This window comes from Pyrus communis, chromosome 16 (assembly GCF_041283825.1).
Source record: "Pyrus communis isolate YQ-2024b chromosome 16, ASM4128382v1, whole genome shotgun sequence".
NCBI classification, from domain to species: domain Eukaryota; kingdom Viridiplantae; phylum Streptophyta; class Magnoliopsida; order Rosales; family Rosaceae; genus Pyrus; species Pyrus communis.
Window position 1 is genome coordinate 95,198 of NC_142580.1, and position 22,890 is coordinate 118,087.

The window sequence follows — 22,890 nt, forward strand, 5'->3', positions numbered from 1 at the left end:
TTCAAAGTTTGTGTTCAATAGGTGCTTGGTTTCATTCAATAGTTGTCTATCCGAGCTCGCAAGTAAGATGTCATCTACGTAGAGAACAAGGAAAATAAATTTTGACCCTCTTATTTTGAGATAGATGCAATCATCCACCTTATTTTCTATGAAACCATGTGAAGTAACAACTTGATCAAATTTTAAGAACCATTGCCTTGACGCCTGTTTTAGTCCATAGATTGACTTATGTAACTTGCAAACCATATCTTTCTTCCCCCTTTCAACAAATCCAGGAGGTTGAACCAAGAAAATGTATTCATACAGATCTCCATTTAAAATGCAGTCTTGACATCCATTTGGTGGAGTTCTAAATCAAAATGTGTTGTTAAAGGCATAATAACTCTCATTGAATCCTTGGAAGACATAGGGGAAAAAGTGTCATTGTAGTCAACCCCATCCCTTTGTGTGAAACCCTTTGCAACAAGCCTTGCTTTATATCTTTCGATCCTTCCCTCAGCATCCCTTTTGGTTTTGAATACCCACTTGCAACTGATTGCCTTGATGTTAGGTGGAGATTGCACTAGAGACTAAACAGAGTTCTTGGACATTGAATCAAGTTCTTCTTTCATTGCCGCCTACCATAGAACATTTTGAGGACTCTACATGGCTTGGTGATATGTCATAGGATCATCAATGTCTCCAAAATCGAACTCTGTCTCTTGAAGATACACATAGTCTGAAGAAATAACTGGCTTTTTAATTCTGTTGGATTTCCTCAGATTTTGATGACCAAGTGAGTTGGTATGAGCATTAGAATTGGTAGCCTGATTCTCAGTGACTGGATTGTGATTAATGGAAACATTGTGTTGATCTTCTTCATTCACAATTTCTGTTGGAATCTAAGTCTCACCCATTACTTCATCTATTTGAGTATTAGTACTCAATCTCGGGAAAACTGGTATGTGGTTATAGTATAACCGTGATGAATCATCATCCATTTGCCTTGCTTTTTCAAATTCAAAATTTTCTTGAACTAAATTTGAAACATCTTCATCTTCTAGGAAGGTAGCATTATCAGTTTCTTGTATTCGGGTGTTGGCTTGAGCGCAGAAAAACTTGAAGCCTTTTGACTTCTCAGAATAACCAATGAAGAAACAGGTTGTGGTCCCGGAATATAATTTCTTTTCACTTGGATTGTAAAATCTCGCCTCTGCTTTACATCCCCAGACATGAAAATGATCAAAACTTGGTTGTCTTCCATTCCACAGCTCAAATGGTGTCTTAGGCACAGTTTTAGTTGGCACTCTATTAAGTATATAATTTGTTGTCTTCAATGCCTCTCCCCAAAGGAAACCAGGAAGTTTGGACCTAGAACTCATGTTTCTCACCATCCCCATGAGAGTTCTATTTCTCCTCTCTGCCACTCCATTTTGTTGGGGGTGTGCCAAGAGTGGTGTATTGAGCTACTATGCCTTGGCCTTCAAGGAAACGTGCAAACAAACCCTTTTTCTGTCCAGATTCTGTGTGCCTGCCAAAATATTCCTCTCCTCTATCTGATCTAACAATTTTAATCACATGGTCTAACTATTTTTCAACTTCACTTTTGAAGGTTTTGAAACATTCAAGGACTGAAGACTTTTCACTAATAAGGAAAACATAACTGTATCTAGAGTAGTCATCTATGAAATTCACAAAATAAGAGTGCCCGCATATGGTTTTGATTGGAAAAGGTCCACAAACATCTGTATGTATGATTCTAACAAGCCATGATTTCTTTTAGCATCTAGTTTCCTAACATTTGTCATCTTTCCTTTCATACAATCAACACACTCAATTGCACTCTTGAAATCAATGGTCGGAATCAAGTTCATTTTGGACAACTGAAAAACCCTTTATTTTGAAATGTGTCCTAATCTTTCGTGCCAAAGCATGAAAGTTTGATCAAAACCATGCATTCTTTTGGTTGCAATATTTAAGACATGTAAATGGTCGGTTTCTATAGTGCAATCTATTTTCCAAAGTTGATCATGCAGAAAAGTTTTTCCTTGTAGAGAACCTTTTCTAAAGAACTTGACACATTCACTATCTCCCATGAAAACATAGCCTTGTTATACTATCTTTGAAGCTGAGAGTAAGTTTCTTCTCATTGCAGGCACAAACAAAATATCATTCAATTGCATTATTATGCCAATGGATAATCTCAATTTAACAATACCAATAGCTTCGACAGAGACTTTGGTTTCCTCACCAACAAAGACATTAAAATAGTTCGTTTTCTTTTGTTTTTCAAAACCATGTAATGAATTAGTAATATGCACAGATGAACCGGTATCAAACCACCAAGAGTTAGCAGGAATATCAATGAGATTCGACTCCTCACACACATAGACATCAGCTTTTCCTTTAGCCTTTAACCAATCATTGAAATTTTCACAGTCCCTCCTATAGTGACCTTTAGATTTGCAGTGATGACACCTAATCTTTTCAATGTTTTTAACCTTGACCTTAAAATTATTAGATTTAGAGGAGTTGAAAATTTTAGCAGATATAACAGACTTATCATGTTGCTTAGGTTTAGAAGCATTTTCAGGATTGGTGTCCTTTTTTCCCTTTGCAGTTTGCACATAATTGACAACTTCAGTCTCTTTGCTCTTTTCTTGTTTTTGTCGATTTTCTTCTTGGACACACTGAGCAATCAATTCATCCACTATCCAGGTCTTGTTTTGAGTGTTATAAGACACTTTTAGTTGACTGAATTTCTGTGGTAATGCTTGTAGAATCATGAACACCAATTGCTTTTCACCAATGTTGACATCCATTGAATTAAGTTTCTTAGCTGCATCTGTCATCTTCATAATGTGGTTGCGGATTGAACCTCCACCCTCAAATTTGTAAGATGTCAAAAGGAACATGTGCTTAGCGATTTCAGCCTTTTTAGATTCTTTAATTTTGTTCTCCACAACATTTAGATAATCCTTTGCTAGTTCACATTTCTTGATTCCTCCTCGCACCATGTCTGTCATGCCACTTTCAAGAATGGATAGGGCCACTTTATTAGCCCTAGTCCATTTTCAAACTCAGCCTTCTCTGTGCTTTTATCGGTTAATGCTACAGGCTTTGGCATGTCAAGCGCAATATCAAACTCATTTAGTGTCAAAAGCAACTCAATTTCTCTTCTCCACTTTTTGTAATTGCTCCCACTAGTGAGTATTGGTACTGCACCCAAACTGATTGACTTTAATGAAACTGCAGAAAAACAGCAATGAAATCAAAACTTTAGTGATTCCTGATTTCGGTCTTTCTCACCACAAATTGAGTGCATTGAATCAACTTAATCATATATATAGCCTTTCATATTGAAGACATATATAGAATAAACAATTCAAGATCACTAAAGTCAATCGCATAAAATCTGCAGAACTTCTTTAGGTTTGATGCTGCAGAACTTGGTTAACGCAAAATACAATATGCAATGATAGAGCACACCAATCCAAAATTCAAAGCTTCTATGTTGATTATAGCTGCGGAAACATTATTACAACTACAAAATAGATTAAGCTTGAAAAAGGAATTGAACCAACATATAACCTTAGTTATTCAATCATATTATCCTAATATTGCCATCAATGTCGAGTAAAATCAGTTTTTACATGGAATAAAAACATACATTTTCTAGATCAAACTTTGAATCGAAACCAAAATTAAGAGGTAAAGATCGCAAGGAGAACTTCTCAACTAACAAACAACAAACTCAAAAACCCAAAACATAATGGTCAAATTTTTAAAAGAACCTTTTGAGAGTTATAACGGCTCTTTAACGAAACAGCACCGTTTATTGATAGGTTTTTATTTTTTTTTTATTTTTTTTATTTTTTTAAACTTAAGTTTCGATTCCAGTTTCTTATCTTTTCTAGCAAACTAAAGGATTTTATGAATCGAATTCAATGATTAGAACCTAGGACTCTGATACCACATGTAAGAATAACATTACAAGGATAAAGATTCAATCAATTAAGTCACAATTCTCAAAAGATCAAGATAAGAAAATTGTAAATTTGTAAGCATGAAACTGACCTGCAGAACTTGCTCCAGATGATGATGCCATTGCAGCAAGATAAACTCGAAACCTTCTACCCTCTAACAAGGCACAATGGCTCTCTCAATCAATAGGACTTGAGATCTCAATGAACCGCATTCCTGTAAGGGCAGTGGCTCAAGTCTTATATAGTACTCCCTTAACCATTCCCTATCAAAATAGGTTTAGGATTCAGACTTAACTACTAATACCGAAACACCAGTCCGAAACTAATTCTGGTGCTGAGTTCTAATCCCACAAGGTTTATGCAGAACCTCAATGTACTTTTCCTATAGAAATACTAATACATAATAGCTTAAAGATTAGGACTTTTCTATATCAATCTTAAACACCATAGTCAGTTCCATATTCATACTCATAATCTTACAGTTTCTGGTAGTCCACATGCAAAACGGCAGCCAAAAATTTCTCCAGTTTCACTTATAGCACTTACTCAACTTGGATTTTTATTACAAAAAGATGTAGATCTTGATGGAAAAGCAATAAAAGTGGGAGATGTTTGTGTTGGTGAGATTAATCCCTTGGAAATGGCAGTGAAGCAGTCAGTACTGGACACAGGGAGGGCTGAAGCTGCACAGGCAACAGTGGAACAAGTGAAGTGGATGGAATTGATACAAATATTGCAATAATGAAGGTTAATATTCAACTTCACGTGTTAAATTGGGTTTTCCACGCCAATATAACTCTTACCATTCTTACAAATTAGTGAAGTTGACAAAAGTGCATAGAAACATCTGAAAATTCCTTTTAAGAATGAATCAATTTGCAGTGCTTTTAGTTAGTGACATGGATAGCTTTTGCTTTGTTCTTCATTGCTGAGGAAAAAGAGAGCCGTTTCTCCCTTCCTATATTTAGAAAGTAAAATATACTTGTGATGAGTGCCAAATGAAATTTTTGGAGTGCTAATAATAGTTCTCCTTAAAAATTCGTTTAAGATTAATAAGGAATTTTAAAATGACAGAAATTGAAATGATGAGATTTTATTTTCTAGAATTTGTGAATTTTATTGTTTGGTAGACCTAAAAGTACAATTGAATTGAATATGAAATTTGTTATTTTTAAACTCTCAATCATATAAATTGGGAAATGACATCTATTTACATGGAATTTAAACTTGGGAATTGGAGGTCTCAAATTCCAAGTTTTTTCTCCACGTGGAATTTCTAAATTTCTATGTTTATGAATCTAAACAAGGGAATTAGTGTATGTCAATTTATAAATTCTGATTTCACCCAAAATCCAAGTTTATTTCCTTGATCCAAACATAGTGTCAGATTAAAACTCAAATTTTAGATTCTAAATCTACCCCAACTTGTTGCAACATTTGGGGCAAGTATGAATTTTAACCCAAAACTCATTTTTGACAAATTTAAGCCAGAATTCCCCTGGGTTTGTGGGTTGGTAGATCATATATGTGTATTTTTTTTAGTTTTATATTTATAACAGTCCAAATTAAAAAAAAAATTGAAAAAAAAATTTATTTCATGCGTTTCATATTCTTTCATAATGTTCCTTGAGTTTAGATTCAAATGTTCATAAAATTAATTAGGATAGACTACATAATTTTTTATTTTTTTGAAGTTACTTTAAGAAAAACATTATCGTAAATTTATTCTTTAATAATATCAGGCTAAAAGTTTAAGTAAGAAGAGTTGGAGTAGAAAAATTGTTTATGGGTTAAAATCTAAATTTTTAACCCTAAAAATTATCCTAAATTTATTCTTTAATAATTTCGGGTTAAAAGTTTAACAAAAAAAGATTGAAGTATAAAACATTATTTTTTTGGGAGCATTTTTGCTGACCACGATATCTAAGGTGTATGTTTACTATACATTTAATCATTTACCATGTGTTTTTTTACCTAAGTCTAATTAACTCTTACATTAATATTACTTTTAGAATTTTGAAAAAATTTAACTAAGGTTAAGCAACGAATAAGTGTATCAGAATATATAGTGAGCATACAATATAGATTAGAGTGGTAAGCCGAAAACTTTTATTTTTTATTTTTAAAAGGACAGATCCCCTCCGATTTGGTAAATGCGTAACTGGCAACACACGCAGGCGCAGCACGTGTAATTTCGTAGTTTTCGTCTCTCGTTTGGGTTTGTTGCTGGAAACCCTAAACAGAGAGAAGAAGAAGAAGAAGAAGAGAGATGGATTTGGACCAGTGGATCTCAAACGTGAAGGAAGGACAGCATCTTCTGGAGGACGAGCTTCAACTCCTATGCGAATACGTCCGTATCTCTATCTCTTTCTTTCCTTTATCTACATTTCTACATCTAGGGTTTTTACACATATCTGAGCCTGTTGGTCGCTGTTAAATTCAAATTGGTTTTTGTAATCGCTTTGTCTAATACGTTTGATTTCTCGATCAATTTGGGAATCCGATTTCTATATTGTTTCCTTAAAAATTTGACCATTGAATGTAGCTTGTTCACTCAATTTTTGTTCACAAACGATCTTTGACTAACCGGTGATTGAGCTTGAGTAGCTAATAGACTGATGGGCTTCAAGACTCAATACATACCCCTTTGATTAAAAGTAGAAAGAAAGCATCTTTCTTTCTCTTTCTTTTTTCTGGTTCCCCCCCTACTCACTGCCTGCATATGTTTAGGGTTGCTCTTGTTTGTCACAGAGAGTATGTTACAGTTCATTACACAATGTTTAACGTTATCAACACTCTTGATCATGCTCACCATAGTTTACTCGATCTTTTTTTCATTACACGTCAAGTACTTGATTGGCAAAAAGAACTGCTTTTGGCTACCGAATCCAAAACCTGAAATACCTGGTTTGGAAGTCTAGTGTTACTTGTGATATGCACTCAGTAGATATAGTTGGTTTTTCAAAATTTTGTACGGGACTGTCTGATACATAAATATGTGCAGCGGTTGGAGAGCGTATTACTTTTGCCTGCACCCAGCAAAACCGTGAAGTTTCATTTGAGCCTGTCAATTCTGACTTCCCTCTCACGTCATGCTAGTCTCACCATATAACAGTGGGTCCCACACAATTGTCCTGAGAGGGAGGTAACTTATGACGGGCTCATACAATAATATTGGCACGTACATGTTAAGCTAGTTATGGAAAATGGTTAGCGCAGCATTATTCTTCAAAGTGCCATGTAGAAACATTCCTGTGGCTGTGTAGGTTATTTACTTTGCTCTTTTCTAATTGTCCCATGAGTAGTAGTTTCAGGTTTTCCTTACCTAGAGGAGTTTTGTAATTTTTGTTGCCCTTGTTTGTCATTGTAACTATCACAGGTAAAAGAGATTCTTATTGAGGAGTCCAATGTGCAACCTGTAAACAGTCCGGTCACTGTTTGTGGCGATATTCATGGCCAATTCCATGACCTAATGAAGCTTTTCCAGACTGGAGGCCATGTACCAGAGACAAATTACATATTTATGGTATGATTTGTATTTTTTTGTTATTAAATTTGATAAAATCTCTGCACGTCATCATAAAAATATTGTTTGGTTGTCTTCTGGTGGTGTTTAATATTCCTAGCTTGTTTGCAGGGCGATTTTGTTGATCGAGGATACAATAGCCTTGAAGTTTTCACTATCCTTTTGCTTCTTAAGGCTAGGTACAAATATTTTAGACTTTTGTTTGGAAGAATGTGTTGTAATAATGAGGTCTTTACTTTTCAAATTAGTATTTGCAGTCATGCACACTACTTACCGTTTTGGTACTTGTCATCATATCATTATGCCTTTGATGTGTATTGCAGCCCTATGATGTGCCATGTATGGTTTAGTTATCATTTGGGTCAGTACTAAGTGGATAATTTCAGTAATAAGAAAGAGTCTTGGAAGCTATCACTTACGGGATTATGTTTTATAAATTGAACCGGTAGAACGAATACAATTTGGAGTTTACAGTTGGGTGCCTTGCACCAAGGTACCCACTCTGAAATGTTGGTCTGTTTGGTTATGAAAGGCTAAATTGTTGTATGCATTCTACCTTTTTAATTCTCTCTCTTTTCTTTTCTTTCTAATCTCTCCTTTCTCTCCTCTCTCTCCTCTCTTCTCTCTTCTCTCTCTCTCGGGTTATCATCTTGCTTTTTTGGTGGGAGGAAGAAGGGTATAGGTCTGAGAAGATGTGCGGTGATGGCTGTTTTTTGGGTAATTTGGGGGGAGAAGAATAGAAGGATATTTGACAATGTGTGGGTAATGATGTGGATTAGGTGGGGGAGAGGGTTTGCTTCTAAACATTTGTATGGGTTTTGATCTCTTAAGAGTTTAGGGATGGCTTTTCTTTTGCGTTACTTTTTTTTTTTTGTTTTTTAAATCGGAATGCAGCTCTTTATTAATGGTTCCTGTTTCTTTGCTTATGTTTTTAGGTTCGTGGTCCATTTCTTTCTAGATCTTTGTCTTCTTAAGAGTTTTGGAAGCGTTCTTTTTACTGCTGTTTTGTTCTTATAAAAATTAGACAGCTTTAGGGCTCGTTTGGATGTGCTTTTAAAAGGACTGAAAGTGCTTTTAGAGAAAATATTTTTGGGTTCCAAAAGCACTTAAAGTGCTTTTTGCAAGAAGCACCAATTATGTGCTTTTCTAGGAAAAACACTTCCAGGATTTACTTGCATTTTTACTAAGGATTGGTTCTAAAACATTTTCACCAAAAGCGCTTTCAATCATTTTAAAAGCACATCCAAACGAGCTCTTAATAATTATCTACATCAGGAGATGATGAATGGAATACGAGATTGCTTTAACTTTCAACTTCTCTTCGTCGACAATCTCAATTTTTATGAGATGTTTATGTTTTTCTTCTCGTAGCTAATGTAGTCTTCTTTTACTTGTGGCTATAGATATCCGGCTAATATTACCCTTTTGCGTGGTAATCATGAAAGCAGGCAACTTACCCAGGTATGATATTATATAGATTGTATAGTGTTTTGGAAGAGACAATTATTAACGACACCCTCTAGTGTTTTGTTGAATACCAAAATTGGGAGCAAGGGTTTCAATGCTGTTTTTATTTGTTTGCATTTTGTTCTTTTGAATATTATTGTGTTAAAGCTATTGGTGGCTGGAATGAAATTACAGTTCAGTGTATTCAGAGGTACTTTAGAGCACTTTTTGTGCCGACCATACTCAAATATTGCAATGTAATAGACTTGTTGGTTTGGCATGTAATGGTGGCTTAATATAATGGAGTCGATTGCAAGAGTTGTGTGCTAAAGGTTGAGTTGATAAATGAATTGCATGAATCTGAGTAAGAAATCCCAGATATTAGTGTTTCCATTTTTGTTATTCCCAGAATATATAGGACGTCCAGGTGCATATGTATAATTTAGATCCTAATGTTCAGTAGAGGGACCTGATTAGGAGGTTACTGCCTTAGCAGCATTTATTTAACTGTCTGTGCATGGAGTTTTGTTGCTGGCATTGTCGGTTGAATCCTTATCAATTAAAGTTTTTCTCTGCTAGGTATATGGCTTTTATGACGAATGCCAGAGGAAGTATGGAAATGCTAATGCCTGGCGGTATTGTACAGATGTTTTTGACTATCTGACACTATCGGCAATTATAGATGGAACTGTAACCTTCTCTCCCTCTCCCCCTCCTCTTGTCTATGTATATATATGTATGTGTTAGTATGCATATATCTCTTATCTGTCTCTGTGCATATTACTATTTGTGACTTTGATTGCGCACTTTTTGAGAGTAAATATGTTTATGTGGTTTGTCTTCCCAGGTGTTATGTGTCCATGGTGGACTTTCTCCTGACATCCGAACAATTGATCAGGTAATTTTTTTTGTATTATTTTTGTTCATATCATATATATAAGCATTTATGTTTTTCATGCGTGAACTACATGTCTATGACCTTGCTTTCAAAGAAGTTCTGTTTATTTTTGGTTTTCCATTTGCATGAATCATCATCATCATCATCACCGTACATACCTTTTCGTTTAACAGATACGGGTCATTGAGCGAAATTGTGAAATTCCACATGAGGGGCCATTTTGTGATCTCATGTGGAGCGATCCTGAAGATATTGAAACATGGGCAGTAAGTCCACGTGGAGCAGGTTGGCTGTTTGGATCCAGAGTCACTTCTGAGGTATTAAGATCTTACTAATTAAGTAGGATTCTCCCTGCTTGCTCTCTCTCTCTCTCTCTCTCGCACACACACGCGCATGCGCACGCACATCACACACATGCTAAAGCTTAAGAATTTTGTTTTCTGCAGTTCAACCACATAAATAATCTAGATCTGGTTTGTCGAGCACACCAACTTGTTCAAGAAGGTCTTAAGTACATGTTTCAAGATAAAGGCCTTGTAACTGTGAGATTCCAAACCTCTTTTGTTGATTTTTTTTTTCGTAATATTGTAGAAGTTTTATTGAATAGTTAGGTTATTGAATTTTGCAGGTCTGGTCTGCACCAAATTACTGTTATCGCTGTGGGAATGTGGCTTCTATCTTGAGTTTTAATGACAATATGGTAAAGATTACTGGCTTGCCTACGGCCTTTTTCTTAATGGAAACTTTTAGATTCAGACTTTTATGATATGTGTACTTAGGGTATCTTTCTGTCACCTTCACAGCTTCATATATGCATCGCATAATTAAATTGATTGTTTCTAGTGTCTGAAACACTTGGTTCTTAGAGACTTTCCAACATCCAAGAGCTGACATTTGCCATTTTCTAGAATCTCTCAACATTTAGACTTTGAACATATAAACTTTTGAAGTAGCTATACTTGGCCCGGGATATCAATGCCTACTTTGGCGAGGTTATAAACTCACAGTCAAACATATTTATAAGATATGTCCAAGTTCTAAAAGTAAAAATAAAAAGTCCATATTCATGTTATCCTGGCATGAAAATAACTCTAAGCCATGCACCATGCTGCTTTTTGTTTTGGTGATGGAGAGGAGTGAAGATTAGTTTTTAATATCCAGTATTCAGCTAGAAACTAAGGGCATGTTAGTTTTGAGGGCCTACTTTTTAGACATTTATTGCATATTGTATTAGTTGTGCTATATGGCTCTCTTCATTTTGGTCTCAAAGTTTTTCGCTTTTTGATTATTTGTAATATTTGTTGGAAAGTGCAATCAGTAAGTTACTGGGGATGGGCATTGGGCCAAAAAATGGTCTATAACCCACCAACTAAAGGACAAATAATGGTCCATAACCCATTAAAACCCATTTACCAACATAATGGGTCTGTCCATGTCTAATTCCTGCTGCGTGCACCTGAAAATAACGGTTTTTAGTTTTTATTTTTTTTATTTTTTTACATCAAGTAGAATTTATGGCTGGACATGAATTTAAAACCATTGCGTTCACGATGGTTGGTGTTCTGTCGTTTGCAACAGGAGAGGGAGGTGAAGTTCTTCACTGAAACAGAGGAGAACAACCAGATGAGAGGACCGAGGACAGGAGTGCCTTATTTCTTATGATCGTTTGGAGTGATTACCTGCATCATTTGTATAATCATTTTAAGTCTTGGTATAGGTGTTGAGAGTACTGGAACAGAGAAGAATCTTGAGTACGTCGGTCAGTTGCTGTGGGGTGGATCTCCTTTCTGCTTGGCTGTAGGTTTTCCATCTGGTCCGTCTGGCAGCCACACTATTTTACGTTCATGGGTTGTGTATTACTTATTAGGTCGCTAATTGTTATTCAATTCTTAATCCGTGCCCGATACATTTCGTTATGTTTCTTGTCTGCCCTGTTTTGCAATTCATGTCTAATGTATTATGCAGAAATGTGCAAATTACAACTAGTTTTTTGTTGTGTAATATTTATGATGCCTATGTATGCCCCATTTCAATTCGCATCTTACATTTATTCTTGACGTGAATTTCTTCTGGAGGATGAAGTATTCTTTTAATAAATAATTCTCTAGCAGCTACATGTTACGAATACATTTTTGTTTCTAGGAATGGATACACATTTTAACCGTTATGCTTTGACGAATGAAAATTCACATTCGACAGTTTTGTTCACTTTTGAGCTCTGCTTTTGAAATGATATAAATAATCTGCCAAATTGAAAATATGTTCCTAAGAGGCGGTTGATAACTATTTTGTTTTTAATTTTTGGTAATTACTTTTAGGTCTGAAAAAAATTGAAAATGAAAGTTCAAAAAGTGAAATTTTAAGAAAGTAGTTTTAGTTTTTTATTTTTATTTTTTATTAAAATTGAAATTTGTTATTAAATAGATTTTTAATTAAAAAAATAATAATAAAAACTGAAAAAAAAAGGGCTCTTTAGTGTGTAGTTGATTTTGGATTAGATTTTTTTTCGCATGAAAAGTAAGGGCCATCCAGCTTAATGTAAACTCAACGAGGACGTGAACCTCTACAATGAATAACATTTAATCATCAAATCAATTAATTGAGGAGGATATGAATTTAGGGCCCAGCTCTTCTTTTTTTTTTCCTTGTTTTGCAAATTCAACGTGTGCTGAAAAATCAAACTCAAGACAAATCAAAAGATCTTGCAAATTGCTATGCATTATTACACACAACAACAACCACAATTGCAAATTCAATGTCTGCATTATTATACCTACATTTTTTTGTGAGTTTATGAGAATTTGTGAAATATTGGGCAGAAGTAGATAATAATTAGTTTACTAAAAAGGTGTGAAAAAAAAAAATTTCTTGGTCGAGAAAAATATATATAGGAAAGATGGGAATGGGAATGAGAATGCATAAGCAGTGGCAGTGGCAGTGGCGCAGAGGAAACCTACTTCCGCTTGTCTACCTTCCAGTAGTCGTATTGTCGTCGTGTGGTGGTGGCGCCGGTTCCTCTCTAGGTTTCTCCGTCCGAGCGTCCACGTCATCAGAACCCACATCAAGAGTGAGGATGAGTGAGAGTAAGATGCAGCGGCCTCCGGTGGCGAAGAAGGTGGAGCATAAGATGGAGATGTTCGGCGACGTCAGAGTGGACAACTACTATTGGCTCCGCGACGACTCTCGCTCCGACCCCCAAGTCCTCTCTTACCTTCAACAAGAAAACGATTACACTCAATTCCTCATGTCTGGTATCAACTAAACTAGTATTGCACTGCTTGCCTTTCCCCCATCGCATCCAGCATTTTTCCTTCTTTATTCGATTATTTTCAATTTTTGATTTGATATTCAATTCATTCAGCAGCACACCTTTAAACTTAACTAGCAGATGCAATTTGTCGTTTCTTCTCTAATTGCTTGTTTCTCAACTATAACTACAATTCTCCATTTTAATTTAAAATTTAATTGGCTTACATTAGGAAATAAGAAATTCGAAGATCAACTCTACTCTGAGATTAGGGGAAGGATCAAGGAGGATGATATATCTGCACCTGAACGAAAAGGCCCCTACTATTACTATCAAAGGACTCTCAAAGGTATGGAGTACGTTCAGCATTGTCGCCGCTTTATACCCAAAACCAAAAGCAGCGAGGGTGATGCGGACCCCCCAGTATCTGTGTATGATACCATGCCCACCGGACCTGATGCTCCTCCGGAGCATGTAATCTTGGATGAGAATGTTATGGCTAAAAATCATGCCTATTATAGCATTGCTGCTTTTAAGGTATCTACCTACTCCAATAGTACAACAACATGACAGTGTGTTTATATGATGACGATCTCAATACAGTTTATGGAGTGTTTTCATGTTCATTTCTTAATCCTTCTTCAGGTTAGCCCAAACAACAATTTGGTGGCATATGCAGAAGACACCAAAGGAAATGAAATCTATACAGTTTATGTCATTGATGCCGAGACAGGTGCTCCTGTGGGTCTGCCTCTTGTTGGTACAACATCCTATCTTGAATGGGCCGGCAACGAGGCATTAGTTTACATTACAATGGACGAGACCCTCCGCCCTGACAAGGTTTGATACTGCTGCTTTAAGCCCTCTGTTTCCTCATGTCATGCTATGTTTCACACACATTCTTCACTTGCTTTTTCAATTGTTCTGCAACATAATTGTGGGTAGATTTTTGAGGTGTCATTACTCAAGGACTGGCATGCCAGATAAAATATTTAGCCAATTTCTGAATTTTGAAATTTTTTCATGTTTCGGTGAAATTTAGAACTGAGCAACTTACCCCAGTTGTGTATATCCTATCTGGGAAGCTTGCCTGCTGTGTTTACCTGTTATAATTTACATTGATATTTTGTTTCAATATTGTCTCCTATGACCACATTCCCATGCTTTTCCATGAGAATTCATTTTATGACATTGTTTATCTTGATAAGTGCTGAATATAACGTTGGATGTATCCTCCTATATCTCTGTAGAATTCGATTCTGTTTTCTTGTTGGTTGTCTTACTGCAGATGCAGTGAGCCAAGAGGTCATACCTTGAACCCTGTCTGGCTCACAGCCTCACGGAGGAAAAATTAGTGCATACATTCTGTTCCATTGTTTATTTTTGTGAGTAAACTGCTTAGTCTGACATCTTGCTTTCTCTTTAATAGGCATGGTTACATAAGTTGGGGACAGAACAGTCAAGTGACTCCTGCCTCTATCATGAACAGGATGATATGTTTTCAATTGATCTTCACGCTTCTGAGAGCAAAAAGTTCTTGTTTGTTGCATCCGAAAGTAAAACTACAAGATTCAACTTTTACCTTGATCATTCAAAGCCTGAAGATGGGCTTATGGTTCTGACACCTCGCCTAGATGGCATTGATACATTTGTTAGCCATCGAGGAAATCATTTTTTTATAAAGAGGAGGAGTGACCAGTTTTTTAATTCTGAAGTAATTGCTTGTCCATTGGAAAATACATCTGAAACTACAGTTCTTCTTCCACACAGGGAAAGGTGATAACTAAATTTTTATATCCTTACTCCGCTTGCAGGACCTTAATAATGTTCATGAATGGATTGTCTTTTTTAATTTTTAAAATCATGCACGCACGTGATTTATGTTTTCTCAATATTACGTCTAATTTTCCCCGGTGAAATTAAGTATATAGATAATTAAAAAATTATATATCGACATGTGATTTGCAGTGCATTTTCCAGAAATGAAACTGGAAATTTTCCTTGAGCCATTCACTAGCTTTTTTTCTCACATATGCACTGTCTTAACTGTGAATAAGAGAGAACTGATAATGGAATGAGTTAGATGTGTTGTTCACTACTCCATGCCACCTGGTCCAATTGTTGTGTATGGATTTGCGTACTTTTCTATAACTTTTTCTCAGGGCCTGATATTTTTTTACCTTCACTATTCTTAGCAGGCATGTTTTCTTTGTTAGTTTAGGCATACTAATTTAGAAATTTCTTCAGTGTGAAAATTCAGGATATACATCTTTTTAGTGATCACCTTGTTGTATATGAGCGTGAAGAGGGTCTACCAAAAGTCACTATCTATCAACTTCCAGATGTTGGACAACCACTTAAAACCCTTCATGGTGGTCAAGCTGTTAAATTTTTGGATCCCACATACTCTGTGGATCCATCAGAATCAGAATTTTCTTCCAGCATCTTACGATTTTCTTATAGCTCCATGAAAACACCTCCCTCTGTGTACGATTATGATATGAAGACAGGTGTTTCTGTTTTGAAGAAGATTGAAACAGTAAGTTGTATTTATTATTACTTCAAATACTAAATTTTAGGAGCCTAACCCTTAGTATACTTGTCCTTTTAACTCTCTTGTCATGTACATGTTTATTGTTGCAATAGTAATGATTTAATTTTTACTTTTTTGAAAGTAAGCTTTGCGGTTATTCCATTTACTATCTCTACCTGGCCTTGGGTTCCTGTGTATGTGTATTTGTGATAGGTGGTGTTGTCATTTATGTTTCTCAGGTTTTGGGAGGTTTTGAAGCATCAGATTATGTTACAGAAAGGAAATGGGCTAGTGCTCTAGATGGTACTCAGATTCCAATATCAATTGTTTATAGGAAGGATATTGTAAAACTTGATGGATATGATCCATTGCTACTCTACGGCTATGGCTCTTATGAGGTAACAGAAGAATTCGTATGATTACACTGAAAAGCTTATTTCTTGTAGAAAATTTTGTGAGATGCTTTGAATTGGACAATTAGAAGGTACAGCACTGAAATCTGAAGCCCTTAAAAATATATGACCAGATCCATTTTTAAACATGTAGCCATCACAAAAGAAACTTTTGTGCTTTTGATACGTTACTGCTCTGTGGATATTCCTTTTCCAATATCTGAATCAATTGACATCTTAAGAAAGTTTTCTTGTTATTACCTTATAGGTTGTCTGTTTAATGCATTATGTATCATCCAGTTGGATTAGTAATTAAAATATAGAATTTTGTTTCTGGCCTATGATGGCTAATTCTAATCACAATTTGGTAAAATTGTTCAAGTATGTTGGACATAGTCAGTGGCCCTCACAATTGAAAATACTGTAGGAGGCAATATCCTTTTAGCCATTTGGAAGAGGGCTTATTTTGTTCGTTGCTTGTTTTCATTTCTCTCTCAGTGACTCAAGAGTTTTATTATGTCAATAGATCTGTATAGATGCCAGCTTTAAAGCTTCAAGGCTGTCTTTGCTGGATAGGGGTTTTATATATGCTATAGCTCATATTCGTGGGGGTGGTGAAATGGGGAGGCAGTGGTACGAGAATGGAAAGTTGCTGAAGAAGAAAAATACGTTTACAGATTTTATTGCTTGTGCTGAGTATTTGATAGAAAAGAAATATTGCTCCAAAGAAAGATTATGCATTGATGGAAGGAGTGCAGGGGGATTGCTTATTGGTGCTGTTCTTAATATGAGGCCTGATTTGTTCAAGGCTGCTGTTGCTGGAGTGCCTTTTGTTGATGTTCTGACTACAATGCTTGACCCAACTATCCCCCTTACAACTTCAGAGTGGGAGGTATTTTCATTTCCTCATCAGATCCTGACCCTGAAAGTTTTAACAGGATGAATCAAATGCATGTGATAAACATCTAGTTTTATTGATATCATTCTAGACATCGGCAATTTAATCATCCCATCTTGGGTATTTACTATTTTTCACTGTGGTGGATAATAATTTAATCATCACATAATTTTTTTTTGGTCTGAATTTTCACATCATTCTAGACATCTTGCAAAACCGAGTGTAGTGGCATTCTAGGATTCATGTAGTGAGATAAGCCTGGGTTGTTGTATTCTAGACATCTCTAAAAAAAAATTCCAACACCAGTTTACTGATATTGCCATTTTCTTTTTTCCACTGTATAAGTTCTGGGGTTCTTTGCTTGAAATTTCTTTGTACATTTGTTGGTTTTACAGATCTACCTAGTTATATCCGTTTTCCCTGTCTTTACGATCTTAATTGACTTTTGGCGACTGCAGTCAGGTTGCTGCTATATTCTCCCAAGGTGTAGGTTTAGACACCAACTACATTCACTGGTATAATTTTATTTTTGCAGGAATGGGGTGACCCACGTAAAGAGGAGTTCTACTTTTACATGAAGTCATATTCCCCTGTTGACAACGTGAGATGACAATATAACCTATGCTGTACTACTTTAATCAGTATATTTATAACAGTTAAGCTAGAATAACCATAAGTTGGCATCATTAAAGTCATCACTTCTTTCCTACCCATCCAAACAACAAAAATGAATAGGCAACTTAAATCATGTATTTTCTCTAAAATCCCAAACGCATTACTAGGTCATGAATTGTAGTACATTCCAAAACATTTTGTTTACTCTAATAATCTATATTTGGCATTATTTTATACAGGTTAAGGCTCAAAATTATCCGAACATTCTTGTTACTGCTGGTCTAAATGGTAGGCATAATATCATAACACTTTTGCTTCCGCAATTTCAATATCTTCATTATCAGTTTAAATAATAGGAAGGATACAAATTGTACTTTCATATCCAATAGATGTATTCTTCGCCTAATGTCATATCTGACGTATTATTTCTCCAATTGAAACACTGGTTTTTTGCAACAGATCCACGGGTTATGTACTCAGAACCTGCTAAATTTGTGGCAAATCTAAGGGATAAGAAGACTGATAAAAACATCATTATGTTTAAATGTGAACTTGGTGCTGGGCATTTTTCAAAGTCAGGGAGGTAATATTATTTCTGTTATTACGCGTAAAGCTATTCACTTGTGCTGGAATTTTTAAGTTTTTATTTATTTATTTATTTAAAACCTCACCTCACCCCAAGAATTGAAGAATATCATCTATGAAAATAACCTCTTTAAAAAATAAAACGGTGAGGGATTAGTAATAGCGGTTTATGTAAAGTGAGACTCCTTCAAGGCTATTGTAAAGAGAAACTCCCAAATATTTCTATGAGTAACAAGAGCTAGAACATGACAACCCTTCTACCCAATCTTGAACTAAGTTCAGATACCTTCTCACACGTGTTCATGGTTTGTATAGTCAAACTCTTATTATTATCTACGTTCTTCTTAAGGTTCTCTGTTGCCAACTAATCAACCATTCCATGTCTATGTAGCTTAAGCTTTTAAACTTATATTGGATTCGACTAATTTGTATAAACCTTTAGGTCTCTACCCTTTTACTTGTGTGCATTGCTTTGCCGTGTGGGGTGTAAATGTTTCTGAACATTTCGAAAGATTCATGTTTTTCCCAAGGAAATTGTTTCTGAAACAGAGTCTGAGTCTGTTTTTCACCGTAAATAGAGTTTTATTTTACGTTTGTTTTACTTATATAGATAGACAGAAAAACTTTATTGCCTTTGAGATATAGTTGAAGTCTGAAATATTTCCACATACTATCTGTAATGAAGTAATAATTCTTGTTTGGCGCAGGTTTGAGAAGCTTCAAGAAGATGCCTTCATATATACCTTCATAATGAAGACTCTAGATATGGTTCCTGCCGGAGGGTCCGGGGGGAATTAAGTATACTGCTTCAGGTAGGATGTGGTGTGACTCCGCTGTGTTACCTAGTATATCATTCACATAAAAAACGATATCAGCAACACCTTTTCTTTTTCCTGGGTTTGTAATATCAACAACGCCCAACAAGACGAGCAAACCACTTTCAAAATGTTGAGAGGCTTTTTCTTTGTTTTTGTTTTTATTATGTTTTATTATTATAGAGTAAGACTTGCCCCTGAAAAATACAAATGAATAGGTTTTCTTGTTTAGCATGAAAAGAAAACACAAGAGCGGCCTTAAATAGAAGAAAATGAGTGTTTGGGCGCTTGCTTGCCACCTTTGAAGGCAGGTGGGTTGGTCGGCCTCAGTCCATTCAAATTTGTGAATATGTTGGTGCAACTTAATTAGAGGAAAACCATAACAAAACGAGACTAGTGTTGATTTCAAATTTGCAGTAGAAAGAACCTAGTAAGGAATAAGGAGATTCTCTGACGTAAGTGTTTCTATTCGAGTTGGCTTTTTTGTGTTTCTTTTCTTGCATGTTGTTTATTTTTGGTTTGGTTTGCTTGGGGTAGTTGAGTGTTTTTATCTTTAAATCGGCATTGGAGATGGATGGATGGATGGATGGATGGATGGGATGTCAACACCGTTTTGCGTAAATCCTGATTGCGACATAACAAACAAAACAAAACAAAATGAAAAGTGTTATTGTCATTTTAAAAATCTTATTCTATACTTTTCACAAATATATTTTTCTTTCCTAATATAGAAAATTTTGAGTGTAAATAAGATTTTTGGAGTACTAATAACAATTTCCAACAAAATAAATCCTTGTCTCCATCCTCGCAACAGAATCAAGCTGATAACCACAGTTGATTACGTCTTCTCCTCCACTGCCACCCGCTAGTTTCGTCAGTTTCGATCGCACTCTCGCACGGACTACCCTCCCACACCACACCACACAACTTGGATTCTTTCTCTTCCTTTTTTCATCCCATTTCCTTCCCTCCTCTCACATTCTCTATTTTGTCTTTCTCTTTCTATGTAAAATTTATCTAATATATTGACGTAACTTAATCTTCACAGTTTAAATATAAGAGGAAGGAAAGAGAGGGAAAAAAGAGGGAAGATAATCCTACTCCATCTCTTGTTCCTTCTCCTCTCTCTCTTATATTTGAGTTTACTATTTAGATTTTAGGTACAAAAACCAAACACCGCCAGCCACTATAATCAATCAAATCGATGCCATCCAAGACACCAACACCGTCGTTGGAGAGCAGCCACGGCGGCACCTACTTCCAAAGCCTCTTGAACTCGACCCGCCCCTTCCTCAGGGGTGAGCTGGAGTCCGTTGACAAAAATCTGCCTTCTCTGGTGGCCGTGCTGCGCTCAGTTGGAGCTGGCGAGTGCTGGCACAAGCACGGCACCTTTCTCGAACACCTCGTTGACATCTACCGCATTCTCAAGATATGGAAGGCCCCTGACTCTGTCTGCCTCTGCTCTGCGGCCTGTTTCACTCCTCTTATTCCAATTCCTATCCTATGTCAACCTTGCCATCTTTGATCCTTCCACAGGCCGCGAAGCCGTTCGTGCCCATGTCGGCGAGGCTGCGGAACGCTTGATTCACTTGTTCTGCATTGTCCCCAGACAGCCTCTCATCCACGACGACCTTTTGTTCCACTTCACCGACGCGGAGCTCGTGGAGCATCTCAAACAATCAGAGATGTCGCTGCAGCAGCTGCAGAGCCAATCGGAAGCCGCAAGCCCGAATTGTAGTTGGAGGAACAAGTTGCAGAGTCTTGTTCCTGCAAATGGGGTTACAGTAAAGCACATAAAGACCGGGGAAGATGTGTTGGTATCGAGGAGGGTGGTTGCAGTGTTTGTCCTGATGACCATGGCAGATTTCAGTGATCAACTCTTTGGTTTCCAGGACGAGCTCTTTGATAACAAAGATGGCCGCCTCGAGTTTAGGGGCAACAACTATGGAGCTCTGTGGCCCCGCGATGGCATGCCAGGACTTTGGATGAATTCCATATCAAGGATGGCTGCAATATACAATTTGATAGTGAGAGAGGAGGAGATGTTTATCCAAGAGAAGAAAACTACTAGTACTGCTACTGCTACTGCTGGAAGTGGAGGGGGTGAGAATGCCGGGGCGGACAAATGTAGAGATGAAGACATCGAGCAGGTGGTGCCACCAGTGTTTGACAAATGCACAAGGGTTCTGGATGCGGAAGAGCATTTGGCTGCAAGGGAATTGAACTGGGAAGCTGTATGTGATGTGTCTCAAAAACAGGGAAAGAAAGGAGAGGACAGAGCTGAAGAGTTGCTGTTGAGGTGTGTTGAGAAGAACCCTTTCCTTGGGGAGCCGCATGTGGTGTTGGGTCAGGTTTATTTGACAGAAGCAAGGTTTGAGGAGGCGGAGAGGGAGGCACAGAGAGGGCTAACCCGGATGCTGGAATGGGGGAGTGCTTGGGACAAGAGGATAACTTGGGAAGGATGGATTGCTTGGGCAAGGGTGCTCCTCATGAAGGCAAAGGACAGAAGCTGGCCACAAACTTCCTGGGGCATCGTCAACTTGGGCCTTGTCAGGTAGGCCGAGGATCCATCGCCATCGCCAAGCTTAACCACGGCTTAACCACGGCATATCTACATTCAATAATTTTTATTTTATTTTAATACATCGATATTTTTACACTAAGAGGAAGGAGAGTTCGGCTAAATCTATATTCAATAATTAAATAAAAGAATTCCCGCAGCCAGTTTTGGAACTCTTTGTCAGTAGGCGATTTCATGCAATAGGGAGATTGAGGATCTTGCTCAACAAGGAAGATGGTAGTCCATATAATCAAGCCATTACTTCCAGTAAGGACTAAGGAATAAGGATTGCTTTATTACTACTGCACTTTAATTTTATGGTCTAATTCTCTAATGGTTACCCACTTCTTTGAATGTCTGTTGTATCATTTCACTCTAAAGCTAGCGCAATTAACGCAACCTGTCTAATCCAGCTCATGTTTCATCATTCACTTTTGAGATATATATATATATATATATATATATATATATATATATATATATGTATATATATATATATATAAAGGAACAAAATAAGTTAAAATTGAGGAACGATAGTTTGACAAATTTCTCCGAATGTTCAACCACTTTCTGACTAATATTACAAAATTACACACAAATGTACGTATATGACATGCTACTAAAAAACATTTGTCTCAGTACAAATTTTGGAAACACATTTTCATGATCAAAAATGCTATTCTTGCTTTTATACTATATATGTTGTAAACATTTCTAATAGAGATGAAATCTACATATGTTGGTGAATTCTACCTTTATTAGAGAGGTAGTACAAATATGATATGAAAATATGGTAAGTGTAGTATAAACAAGCATCACATATGGAACCGATCGGCAAATTTACACTAGTCTTCCTTCCAAATTAGGAAAAGTGAATAATCATGAGCAATCAACAGTTAAGCAAGCTCTAGGAGTTAATATAATTAGCTCAATCTGAACCATCCACTCATCCTCTTTTTTTTTTTAATTATCACCATCATCATCATCAGTAGTCAGAACCCTTTTTATTTTTCTAATTAATTTTGATTAATGTTGATTATATTCAAGATTGTCATTTCATACTATTTAATTAAAAGAGATGCAATTGAGTGGTTAATTTCTTTCTCCAGTTTAGTTGGCAATAATTAATTGAGACTTGATATTGAAAGATAACCTGATCGATCAACGCTAATCTTGTACTGCATTCGAGCTTAGACTTGGAAGCATTACAAAAAAAATAAGGTTCTCTCGTCTAAAGTGTTTGGTTAACTCATGCTAGGTTTTTTGCCTCAATAATAATAATAATAATAATAATTCAAGGCACATACTACTCATGTTTAAAAAGAAAAATAAAGAAAATGTTATATTAGTATCGTGTTATTGAGTGAGTCTTAAAGATTTAAAAAAGAAAAGAAAAAGAGAACTTGTGTT

General features: G+C 36.3%; 2 protein-coding genes and 1 pseudogene across 3 annotated transcripts; all 3 read left to right on the forward strand.

Moving 5' to 3' along the window:
* The first annotated feature begins 6,054 nt into the window (after positions 1-6,054).
* Positions 6,055-11,868, forward strand: LOC137731732 (phytochrome-associated serine/threonine-protein phosphatase). 2 transcript variants are annotated; one of them, XM_068470926.2, is made up of 10 exons: positions 6,055-6,315; positions 7,345-7,491; positions 7,603-7,670; positions 8,895-8,952; positions 9,517-9,627; positions 9,785-9,835; positions 10,009-10,152; positions 10,282-10,377; positions 10,464-10,535; positions 11,414-11,868. In XM_068470926.2, the coding sequence occupies exons 1-10, from the start codon at positions 6,235-6,237 to the stop codon at positions 11,495-11,497; spliced, it is 912 nt and encodes a 303-aa protein (XP_068327027.1). In that variant the 5' UTR covers positions 6,055-6,234; the 3' UTR covers positions 11,498-11,868. The 2 variants fall into 2 exon arrangements, with proteins under 2 accessions (XP_068327027.1, XP_088543886.1); XM_088687760.1 differs by lacking the exon at positions 6,055-6,315 and adding an exon at positions 6,970-7,227.
* A 560-nt stretch (positions 11,869-12,428) lies between these two features.
* Positions 12,429-19,070, forward strand: LOC137731554 (Prolyl oligopeptidase family protein). Its single transcript, XM_068470685.2, has 11 exons — positions 12,429-13,086; positions 13,315-13,619; positions 13,728-13,922; positions 14,512-14,858; positions 15,330-15,621; positions 15,855-16,013; positions 16,534-16,899; positions 17,441-17,506; positions 17,760-17,808; positions 17,980-18,103; positions 18,813-19,070. Exons 1-11 carry the CDS (start codon positions 12,732-12,734, stop codon positions 18,901-18,903), a joined length of 2,349 nt encoding a protein of 782 aa, XP_068326786.2. The 5' UTR covers positions 12,429-12,731; the 3' UTR covers positions 18,904-19,070.
* A 912-nt stretch (positions 19,071-19,982) lies between these two features.
* On the forward strand, positions 19,983-21,653 carry LOC137730606 (uncharacterized; annotated as a pseudogene).
* Positions 21,654-22,890: the final 1,237 nt, after the last annotated feature.